At 43.5% G+C, this 12507-nt stretch overlaps 1 protein-coding gene across 1 annotated transcript in view; it reads right to left on the bottom strand.

The window, feature by feature from the left end:
- Positions 1–12507, bottom strand: part of DNAH12 (dynein axonemal heavy chain 12) — a 209048-nt gene that overhangs the window by 107997 nt on the left and 88544 nt on the right. Inside the window, exons 36-39 of the mRNA XM_051852268.3 lie at positions 12052–12240; positions 8872–9023; positions 6202–6340; positions 4121–4287 (exon numbers count right to left, since the gene is read on the bottom strand). Of these exons, the coding sequence (XP_051708228.3) occupies positions 4121–4287; positions 6202–6340; positions 8872–9023; positions 12052–12240 (647 nt within the window). The remainder of the gene's footprint in view (positions 1–4120; positions 4288–6201; positions 6341–8871; positions 9024–12051; positions 12241–12507) is intronic.

Here is a 12507-nt window from a genome sequence, read left to right as displayed (position 1 = left end):
ACTTTGTTGCACAGAAGGAGACCCCAGGAGGGAATAATAAGGCTTCAAAGGCCTTTGAATTGGGAAAAGTGCATCTTAATGACACAATGTGTTTGGAACCACATGGAGTAAACCAGCAGCCATTACCAACAGGCCATTGTGTCCTTTGCTACGAGTGCTCTTGAACAAAAGGGAAGGTTGGGGGAGAAAGCTGTATAGCTAATCCTTAAACCAAGAGCACACTAGACAGAACGAAAGCATTATTTGGTTTTCACAATAACCCTAACTCCAGCCCACTCAGAGCGTCCTGTCCCACCTCCTGGGGAGAACAAACTGAGGAACCTCTGTGAGGCTGACAGTCCAGCAGCACGAGCTCACAGAAGACACAGTGAGCACAGCAGGACCACAGTGTGCAGCAGTGCCTTTACCCAGCACATCGTGTCAGACTAGCAAGGAAACATTTTAAGGCAAACTAAAAGGCAAGAAACACAATTTGAGGAGACACAGCAAGCATCAGAACCAGACATGGCAGGGGTGCTGGAACTATCAGAGTGGGAATTTGCAACAATTATGATTAAAAAGATACGGACTCTAGTGGATAAAGCAGACAGCATGTAAGAGATGGAAGTCCTAAGGAAAAACAAAAAACAAAAATTAACACTGTAAAAGACGGATACTGTAACACAAATCGAGAATGCTCATGAGCTTACAAGTAGGCTGGATGTGGCTAATGAAGGGACCTCTGAGCTTGAGGATATGTCAAAAGAAATCTCAAAAACTAAAAAAGACTGACAAAAACAGGATAGGGTATCTGAGGCCTGTGGGATATGTTATATCACCAAAGACACAAATTAAGCATACGTTATATGGGAATATGAATACCAGAAAGAGAGAAAGGGACACAAGAAATATTTGAAATAATGAATGAGAATTTTTCCCATATAAATGTCGGACTCCAAACCATATATTCAGGAAGCTCAGAGAAACAGCAAACAGAATAAATAAAACAACCCCATACATAGTCACAGCATTTTTCAGCTACAGAAAATTGAAGAGAAAGAAACATTCCTGAAAGAAGTAAGAGGAAAAAAAACACTTATCTACAGAGAATTGAAGTGAAGAATTACATCCAACATTCAACTTCTCAGAAATCATACAAGCCAGGAGAGAATGAAATACTTAAAGTGTTGAAAGAGAGAAGAAAATCTCCACTAACCTAGAATTCTGTCTCCTGCGAAATTGTCCTTCAAAAACAAAGGAGAAATAAAGACTTTCAGACAAACAAAAATTGAGGGAATTTGTTGCTCGTCAATCTGCCTTGAAAGAAACTGTTACAAGTTTGTTAGACAGAAAGAAAAGGGTGTGGGCCAGAAACCTTGATCTGTATAAAGAAAGACCATCAAAGAAGGAAGAAGTAAAGACAGGAGTTTTTCTTAATCTTTATTGATCTGACAGCTGTTTGTTTGAAATAATGACAGTATTTCTGTTTCAAGATGGCGGAATACAAGTGCCCAGCATTTATCTCCTCCTCCACAGAGAACTAGAACAAAAACAGAAGCTACATGTCAAGGTAAGTACCAGAGAAATAGCACCAGAACCCAGCATGGGAGATACAGGCATGAGCAGAACGGGAGATTCTGGGATGCCATCACAGGGAGGGAGCAAAGTCTGGTGGCAACAGCAACCCTGGCCACGCAGTTGGGGGAGCTTCCCACGAGAAGGCTGAGGGTTAATGGCAGAACCCCAGTAGGTCCTGTCTCCACAGATGCTGTACACTGGCTACCCTAGCTACAGGAGGGAAGTGGTTGTCACAGGCTCGGAGCCCAATAAGGGGAGCTACCTGGATTATGCCCAAAAGCTTTGCTTCAGAAAACAAACTCACACCATCTCTCCCCACCCTTCAGAGCACAGAGTGTGGCAGTGTGGCATCATCTCCAGAAAAGAGCCACTGTCAGAATTTTCACTGCTGTAAGGGACAGAAACTCACGCATATCCCCCTCCATGGGGTGGGTCCCCTACATATTGCAGTGCATAACTGTGAAGATCTACAGCCTCACACACACATACTAGATCCAGCACAGCTGTGACCCCACGCGGTACTCTGCATTAGTGCACAGATGGTTCCTAGCAGCAATTAAGCCATTACCTGCGACACCAGCATCCCATATGGGTGCCAGTTAAAAATCTCAGCTGCTCCACTTCCTAACCAGCTCCCTGCTAATGCACCTGGGAGAGCAGTGGAAGATGGCCCAAGTGCTTGGGCTCCTGCCACCCATATGGGAGACCCAGAAGAAGCTCCTGGCTCATGGCTTCGTTTTGGCCTTGTCCTGGCTGTTGCAGCCATTTGGGTGTGAACCAGCAGATGGAAGATCTCTCTTTCTCTTGAACTCTGTCTCTCCCTCTCTCTCTCTGTAACTGTGCATTTCAAATAAATAAAATAAATCTTTAAAAAAAAATAATGAAATGCCCAATAAATAACTCAAAAAAAAAAAAAAAAAAAAGGAACCTCAGTGGGATGCAAGAGCACACAGACAGATGGTTGAATTAGGAAAAAAAAAATGCGGGGCACAAATGAAAAATTCCATAAAGAAACTGAGACATTTAAAAATAACAAAACAGAAATCTCAGAAATGAAGAACTCAGAAGTCAAATAAAAAATAAAGTTGAGAGGCTGGTGCTGTGGCACAGCAGGTTAAGCTGTTATCTGCAGCACCAGCATCCCATATGGGCACCGGTTCGAGTCCAGGCTATTTCACTTCTGATCCAACAACCTGCTAATGAGCCTGAGAAAAGCAGCTGAAGATGGCCCAAGTGCTTGGGCTCCTGCACCCATGTGGGAGACCTGGATGAACTCTTGATTCCTGGCTTTGGCTTGGCCCAGTCCCAGCCATTGCAGCCATTTGGGGAATCAAACAGCAGATTGAAGATCAATCAATCTCCCACGCCCCCGCCCCATCCCTCTCTATAATTCTGACTTTAACAAAAAAAAATAAGAAATAAAAATAAAGAACTTGAAAGTCTCAACAGATAACATCAAGCAGAAAAAAAGAGTATCTGAACTCAAAGACAGGTCTTATGAAATATCCCAGTCACAAAGAAAAAAAGGAAGAAGAATGATGACAGACTCTGAGAAGTCTGGGACACAATTAAGTGAACAAATACTTGAATTCTGGAGTTTCTGGAAGGGGAAGCAAAGAGAAAAAGCAGAGAAAATCTATACAATGAAATAGTAACTGACAGCTTCCCAGTCTGGAGAATGATATGCACTCCTAGGGTTTGGGTGTCCTCCGAAGGCACCAAGAAGATAGAAACTTAATCCAGTTATGGTGTTCAGAGGTGGGCCCTTTGGGAAGTGATGTGATTGGGTGAGATTTCCAGGGTGCAGTCCCTGTGACCAAATCATGATGGCTTCAGGCGGAGAGGCAAGGACAGAGTTACACACTCCCCCTTGCTATGAGATTCTCTGTGTCACCTCAGTACTGCCAGCAATGATGCCATCACAGGGTGCTAAAACGATGGGGCTGCTGTATCTTGGAATGTGAATCTCCAAAAACTATGAGCCAAAATAAACCTTATTCCCTTTCTAATTAAGTCCTTTTATGAGTTTTGTGGTAGTCATTAAATGCTGACTAATATATGGCCATCCATAAAACCCCAAATAGACATGAAGAGAAAAATATCCTTAATGCAGGATATTATAGTCAAACTGTCAAGACAAAGAATTCTAAAACCTGGAAGAAATGAACATCAAAATATAAAATGAGATGACTTCAGCATAACTTATTAAGATCAGTTAAGGGGCAGGGGTTTGGTGCAGCAGTTAAATTCTTGTTTGGGACACCACATCCCTTATCAGGGCACCTAGGTTCAAGTCCAAGATACCCCACTTCCAGTCCAGCTTCCTGCTAATGCCTGGGAGGCAGCAGGTGGTGGCTCAAGTGTAGCTCAAGTACTTGGATTCCCATTACCCCATGGGAGATTGGAGTTCCTGGCTCCTGGCTTCAGCTGGCCCCAACTTTTACATACAGACATCTGGGAAGTGACTCAGCAAATGGAAAATCTCTGTCTCTCAGTCTCTGTCTCATCACCTTTCAAATAAAAACAAATCAACATTTAAAAATCAGACCCATTCAACGTTTACCAATTTCCACAGTCAAAAAATTGTCGTAATAATTCAATAGGAGGTTGAGCTCCGTATTTCTCCAATGCAGGCATATTCATGTCATCTATAAAAATTATACACTTCTTTCCCATTGGTGGTCCAAAAACTCCTTTGCGTCTTTTATCCAATCTAGCCATTATAATGTTCTAAAAATTTAAAGAGAAAGAGTGGTTTATATACCTATAATTGAACTGCAAATTTATTATCAGCATTGCTTATATTAGATCAGTATCAATAAGAAATCTATGCTGCCAGAATCCATGACATTTCTATTATTATTTTTATTATTACTACTTATTTAGTTTAGCAGTGACTAACTTAACATAAAGAGCCATATTTAACACTAGAAAGGAAATAATGGCAAAGAGTATTGTGTGTGTGTGTTTATTTATCCATATTTAGGATGATACTAAACTTAATATCCAATATCACTCAAAGAACAATTATTAAAATCTTTCTATGCACTCAGAACTGTTACATATACATACTTATAGTGCACACACATGCATAATTCTGCATTATTTTCCTCAGTGGCTACCCCATCGCATCTATTAATATTTACTTACCTAATATTTAAAAGCACTAATCTTAACAGCCTTTAGCTAATATGGGTGTGGATGTTTTGTCTATTTTTGTGTGTGGAAGACCCAGATCTATTTGTTAAGCTATTACAAAGACAAAGCAATTCATTTGAATGATTTTGAGGCTTCATCCCAGTTTCACTTGTTCTGTTACAGAAAACAAACCTAGAGGCTGGAAACCAGCCTCTTAAGAAGCTGTAACAGAGCAGACAGGGGAAGCATGGTGGAAGGAGGAAAGGCTAGCCAGAAGCTTCTGTGGTAGTGGTGGTGTCTGTGGCTAGGAGGCTTCCAAAGAGGTCACCGGGTGATGCTGAATTCATCTGGGCCCCATTTCATTAAAACACTCTGTGGAAGAGCAGAGGATAGGATTCCCTAGAGATCTCTGCCTCTCTTCATAGGTGATAAAGCTGTCTTAGGTTCCAAAGAAGCCTACCTTAGCTACAGCCTCTCTCCCACCCAGCCTACCTGCACCTCCCAGCTCCTGTGCATTTCACCATGTCTTGTGTATTCTAAAACCACTTTTGAAATTCACATATCCATTGCAAAAGTGAGTAATGAAGATACTATTTTCATTCACTCCACACTGAAGAAGCCCTAAGTTTGTATAAATCTGAAGTGAAGGGAAATCTATAGGCTTAAGATGACAGAAAAGAGGTCAGGAGAGAATGCCGAGTCACAAATTTAGGAAGAGGGGATAAAAGGGCAATTAGCAGAGTCTATATGATGTTTCATCTCGCACTGGGGGGCAAAGGGTGGGATGCCCCGCCTCACAGGAAGTCACACAGTAATAGTTCACAGTGTGAAAGCTCCTGGGAGCAGCAAATGCCCCTCAACTCCCAACAGCAGAGTCCAGAAAAAACAGGAAGTTCCCTTCATCCCCTCACCAACCCAACCCTGCCTGCAGGTGTGTGTGTTTTTTTCCCTCAATAACCCAGGGTTTTTGTTTGTTTGTTTGTTTGTTTGTTTTTGTTGTTGTTGTTGTTGTTGTTTTTGTTTGGACAGGCAGAGTGGATAGTGAGAGAGAGAGAGACAGAGAGAAAGGTCTTCCTTTGCCGTTGGTTCACCCTCCAATGGCCGCTGCGGCCGGCGCACCGCACTGATCCGATGGCAGGAGCCAGGTACTTCTGGTCTCCCATGGGGTGCAGGGCCCAAGCACTTGGGCCATCCTCCACTGCACTCCCTGGCCACAGCAGAGGGCTGGCCTGGAAGAGGGGCAACTGGGACAGAATCTGGCGCCCCGACCGGGACTAGAACCCAGTGTGCTGGTGCTGCAAGGCGGAGGATTAGCCTAGTGAGCCGTGGCACCGGCCAATAACCCAGTATTAATGTAAAATGTTCCCCTAAGCTTTTTCACTAAAACTAATTTTACTAAAATTTATACAAGCTTTCCAGTTGTTTATCTAACAAACAATTTTAAACACTAAAATAAGGTTAAAAAAAATCCAAACTGGAGTTCCACTTTTCTGGTCTTGCACTAACCTGCACCTGGTTGGCACTGGTCCGTGCAGAGAAGTTAATATAAAAAGGAAAGTACCGGTCCTTTTCCAAGTGATTCATCAGCTTATCTTTCACATACACTGATTTTCCTGTACCTGTTGGACCCACAAAAAGCATCGGCCTGTATGAAAACAAGGAATACAGTATTCAGAATGGAAAACACTCTACTAGAGGAAGCTGGAGTTGGCTGAAAGCTTAAACAATAAGCAAACCGTCTTAATCTACTAACTCCCAATTTTACCAATAATTGCTATTTCATGGAAGACTGGTGAAACTAACAAAAAATTAGGCATTTTTTGCCTTATGTTGCAGGGACTTCAAAGCTAATAAACTATTATTTCAATAGATTCACATTGCTAAATACAAAACCACTCACAAAACAAGTAATAGCATCCTTAACTTTGCAAAACAGAAAGGTTAAAGTTTTCTCCTCATAAAAGTGATGCATTTGTACTTTCCAGTTACGGGGATAGGCACAGGGGTAGTAAAGTGGAATAGAAAAATGAAGTGAAGAGCATAAGACAGCTGTGGTTTGCTTCACAGCTATCTCTGGCCCAGAGAGACAGAATGACAGGGAATTCTAAAGCTAACAATTACATGTGTCTATTACTGGTAGCATTCTTAAGCCAATTCAGTTACTAATTGGAAATATTTGTCTAGAAGCAAACTCTGAGAAAGACTTTTTACCTTAAAAAAATGACATTTATGCATATTATGTAAACTTCTCTGATTTGGTATTGATGATCAGTCATGCGTAGTGTTTTTAAAAAGAAAATAACTATCACAGTGTTATAAAGAAAGCTGGGAGATTTGCTTCCACAGGACACTCCCAGGTTTCTGGGTTTCTAATCAGTTACGTGTATTCTTTTTTTTTTTTTTTTTTTAAGATATACTTATTTGTTTGAAAGGCAGAGTTAGAGAGAGAAGTCTTCCATCTACTGGTTTACTTCCCAAATGGTGTCAACAGCTGAAGCTGGGCTGATCCAAAGCCAGGAGCCAGGAGCTTCTTCCAGGTTTCCCACATGGGTGCAAGGACCCAAGCACTTGGGCCATCTTCCACTGCTTTCCCAGGCCATAGCAGAGAGCTGGATCAGAAATGGAGCAGCTGGGACTTGAACTGATGCCCATATGAGATGTCAGCACTGCAGGCAGTGGCTTTACTCACTGCGCCACAGCACCAGCCCCTACACGTATTCTTTATTTTTTTTATGTGCCCTTCTGATTTAAGTCCGAGTTTTGTTTTTTTGTTTTTTTTTTTTTTGTTTGTTTGTTTGTTTTTGACAGGCAGAGTGGACAGTGAGAGAGAGAGACAGAGAGAAAGGTCTTCCTTTGCCGTTGGTTCACCCTCCAATGGCCGCCGCGGTCGGCGCGCTGCGGCCGGCGCACCGCGCTGATCCGATGGCAGGAGCCAGGAGCCAGGTGCTTTTCCTGGTCTGCCATGGGGTGCAGGGCCCAAGCACCTGGGCCATCCTCCACTGCACTCCCTGGCCACAGCAGAGGGCTGGCCTGGAAGAGGGGCAACCGGGACAGAATCCGGCGCCCCGACCGGGATTAGAACCCGGTGTGCCGGCGCCGCTAGGCAGAGGATTAGCCTAGTGAGCCGCGGCGCCGGCCTAAGTCCGAGTTTTTAATATTCATCTTAAGTGCAAGCCATGGGACATATGTGAAAAATTCCCAGCATCATGGGAGACAGTGGGTCATGCTCAGTTTGTACTACTATTACAAGTAAGAGAAACGTAGGGTGGTATAATAGACAATGAAGTGTCCAGTGATGTGGCGTAGCAGGTGAAGCCACTGCCTGCAACATTGGCATCCATAAGGGCACTGGTTCACGTCACAGCTGCTCCACTTCTGATCTTGCTAATGGCCTGGGAAAACAAAAGCCATTGAGGATGGCCCAAGTGTTTGGGCCCCTGTCTCCCACGTGGGAGACCTAGATGAAGCTCTTGGCTTTGGACTGGACCAGCCCTGACTGTAGCAGCCATCTGGCGAGTCTTTCTCTCCTCACCCTGCTCTGTAACTCTGGCTTTCAAATAAAATAAGTATTTAAAAAAAAAAGAAAAGACTATAAAATATGCTGACAAGGGCTTTGGAGTGGGCAACGAGCAACCTGGATCCTGGTTTTGCCAGTAGCAGAGCTGACACTTTGGACCTCTCAATCATTCCCCTAGGGTCTCGGTTCCCCGTGGATGGATGACCTCAATGTTCACCTCAAAAATTACTATGATCCTATTAAAATGACACCATTATATATATATATATATATTTTTTTTTTTTGACAGGAAGAGTGGACAGTGAGAGAGAGAGACAGAGAGAAAGGTCTTCCTTTTGCTGTTGGTTCACCCTCCAATGGCCGCCGCGGCCGGTGGGCTGCGGCCGGCACACTGCGCTGATCCGATGGCAGGAGCCAGGTACTTCTCCTGGTCTCCCATGGGGTGCAGGGCCCAAGTACTTCGGCCATCCTCCACTGCACTCCCTGGCCACAGCAGAGAGCTGGCCTGGAAGAGGGGCAACCGGGACAGAATCTGGCGCCCCGACCGGGACTGGAACCCGGTGTGCCAGCGCCAGAAGGCGGAGGATTAGCCTAGTGAGCCGCAGCGCCAGCCTGACACCATTATATTTAACATCAGGGTTTACAGCACAGTTCCTTACTTCGCAAAGGTAACACTCAAATCCATTAGAAATGTGTATCTAATGGTGTCCATGGTGGGGACTATGATGTCTTGAATCTTGACACGTTTATCTTCTAAATTAGTACTTTTAATTAATTCATTCCAGTGGAGCCAGCGGCCTCGGTTTTTAAACTATAAGAGAATACAAGTTTAAAAATATTACAGTCATGCTGTTATATTTAGTTTAAAAAACCAATACATGAGCCATATAAAATAATTAACATTTTTAAGTCACAAAGCAGATTCATCAAATAAGTATCCGTGAATATACCACCCAATTTAAAAAATACATTTTCTTTAGTTTTTAAAATAAATTTTTATCATAAACTCGACATATCTGGAATTTCGTGTACTCTTAACTTTATGTCTTCTTAATATTAATCTTCCAAAAGTGCCTTCAAGGGGCCTTTTTATGTATTTACTGAGTATTTACTTGCAAGTCAATGTAACTTCTAAGTTTTAATTTACTGGATTTTGCTTCCTGCTTTTTGTTTTTTAAAATAAATGGGCAACATTGTAGTTGAAAGCAAAGTCTCACATGAACTCTCCGTATTTGTTTCCCTAGAATTACTCTGCGGCATGTTGATGCGGGCTGGTATTCAACCAGCATCTACCAGCAGGGCTGCACCAACTGCTCTACCATCACAGTTCTGAACCACAGGCATAACAGCCGCTGTCCTGACGTACACATGTCACCTCCGTGCCTCCCGACCTGCATCAGCCCGACCACTGCTTTTTCCTCCAGGCTATCCTGGCTTCTCCCTGGCCATCTCCCATCCTCCTCTATCCAGCAACCAAACAGTTCAAACCTGACAAAGCAGTATGAGTGTATTGTGCTGCTCTGATTCCCAAGAATCTTCTGGATTCTAGCCAAAAGTGCATGTTTATGGTGTGTGTTTCCATGGTGATCATTCTGCACATCTGAGTAAACGTTTCATTAGCTACTCATATTCTTATCTTTTTAACTCTCATTCATATCAAAGTTATTTACACACACAATTTAGAGACAAAAGTTTTATAGGTTTAAGAAAAACAATAGTTCCCTACTCCCGTTCTCCCTTTCCCAGTGGCAACTATCTTTACCTCTTTATGGTGGATATTTTGACATTTCCTTTCAATTCTCTTTTTTTTTTTTTTAAATATTTTTTTTTTAATTTTTATTTTATTTTATTTTTTTGACAGGCAGAGTGGACAGTGAGAGAGAGAGACAGAGAGAAAGGTCTTCCTTTGCCGTTGGTTCACCCTCCAATGGCCGCCACGGCCAGCGCGCTGCGGCCGGCGCATCACAATGATCTGAAGCCAGGAGCCTGGTTCTTCTGGTCTCCCATGTGGGTGCAGGGCCCAAGTACTAGGGCCATCCTCCACTGCACTCCCGAGCCATAGCAGAGAGCTGGCCTGGAAGAGGGGCAACCGGGACAGAATCCGGCGCCCCGACCGGGACTAGAACCCGGTGTGCCGGCGCCGCAAGGCGGAGGATTAGCCTAGTGAGCCGCGGCGCCGGCCTCCTTTCAATTCTCTTTTAAGATTTATTTATTTCAAAGGCACAGTTACAGAGATAGAGGGAAATACAGAGAAATCTTTCATCCACTGGTTCACTCCCCACATGCAGCAATGGCTAGGGCTGGGCAAGGCCAAAGCCAGGAACCTAGAACTCCATGCAGGTCTCCAATATGTATTCCAGGGGCCCAAGTACTTTGGCCATCTCCTACTGCTTCCCCAGGCATATTCGCAGGGAGTTGGACTGGAAGTGGAGCAGTCTGGACACACATCAGTGCCCATATGGGATGCCAGTGTCATAGGTAGTAGCTTAACCCATTGCACTACACCACAGTGCCTGCCCCTTTACCTTCCATTCTTTTTATTTTTATTTATTTTTTATTTGACACATAGAGTTAGTGAGAGAGAGAGACAGAGAGAAAGATCTTCCTTACGTTGGTTCACTCCCCAAACGGCTGCAACGGCTGGAGCTGTGCCAATCTGAAACCAGGAGCCAGGTGCTTCCTCCTGGTCTCCCATGTGGGAGACTTGGGCCATCTTTCACCGCTATCCCAGGCCACAGCAGAGAGCTGGATTGGAAGAGGAGCAGCCGGGACTAGAACCGGCGCCCATATGGGATGCTGGCACCGCAGGCGGAGGATTAACCTAGTGCACCATGGCGCTGGCCCCTAGATAAAGTTTTAAGTAAAGCTCCATCTAGGCCTTATGTAATTCTTTTGTTGGGAAACAGAATTTCTACACATCAAATGGGACAGGCCTTGTGTACAGCAGGTTAAACTGCTACTTGAGATGCCCACATCCCCTTATTGGAGCACAGGTTCCAGTCCTGCCTGCTCTGCACCTGATCCAACTTCCTGCTAATGTGCCAGGAGCAGCAGCAGGAGATGGCCCAAGTACTCAGGTCCTTGCCACCCACAAGAGATTCAGGCGCAGTTCCAAGCTCCTGGCTTTGCCTGGCCTAAACGCAGCTGTTGCAGTCATCTGAGGAGTGAACCAGCAAAGAGAAGATTGATCTCTCTCTCCCCTCCCCCTCCTTCTGTCACTCTGCCTTTCAAAAATAAATCAAACGGGTGCCAGCACTGTGGCATAGCAGGTTAAGTCGGGTTAAGTTACCCTCTGTGGCACTGGCATCCCCTATGAGCACTGGTTGGAGTCCTGGCTGCTCCACTTCTGATTCAGTTCCCTGCTAAAGTGTATAGCAGAGCATCCACATGGGAGACCCAGTTGAAGCTCCTGGCTCCTGGCTTTAGAGCAGCCCAGTGGCCATTTGGGGAGTGAGCCACCAGATGGAAGATCTCTCTCTGTCTCTCCCTCTCTGTAAGTCTGCCTTTCAAATAAATAAATAAATAAATCTTTATAAAAAAATCATTTTAAAAAAATTATGAATAAAATATTACAATCTTTGTTCTTTCAAAAAACTCTTTTGTAATTTCTTTTATAAAGTAGAAAAAAATAAATACATTTAAATATGAAAATTACTAACATTATTAAAGCAAATCTCTCTGCACTCCCAGAAGTTGTGGAAGGAAAAAAAAAAATACAGGACTGAAAAGGTCACCACAGGAGTCAAAATTTCCCTGGGATGGAAACGCAGGAGCTCTGTCTGCCGATCCATGGCGCTGCGTTTCATGTCTTTTATCCTAGCCAGCTCTTTACATCTTACCTCATACGTGTAGTCATAGACCAGGCCTTTTTCTTCAAACTGGCATTCCCATTTACCCACCAGGGCTGGCACTGGTATGTCTTCATCTTTCCCCATTATGGTTGATCGTATGAAACCATCAAAAGCAAGGCGACCATCTGTATCACAACTTCCTCCAAGGGACCAAATCAAAGAGAATATAAAGCAAGCCTATTGGTGGGAAAACATTTTGAAGATTTATATGAATTATTTTTTAAAAAAATTTTAAAAACATTAACATTTAGCATGAGTTGAAAAGGAGTTGAAAAGGTATATTATATATACATATGTATGTATAGACATACACACATAAATACATGTGTGTATACAAACACATATATATACACACAAATATATGAATGGAGTACAACTAAGCCATGTAAGTATTCATTTAGCTGGCAATATCTATCAAAATAAAATTTTAAACATATATACAAA

Source organism: Oryctolagus cuniculus, chromosome 10 (assembly GCF_051225735.1).
Source record: "Oryctolagus cuniculus isolate XC-2025 breed Fujian yellow rabbit chromosome 10, ASM5122573v1, whole genome shotgun sequence".
Lineage (NCBI taxonomy): Eukaryota > Metazoa > Chordata > Mammalia > Lagomorpha > Leporidae > Oryctolagus > Oryctolagus cuniculus.
This window is presented reverse-complemented; position numbering and strand designations above follow the sequence as displayed.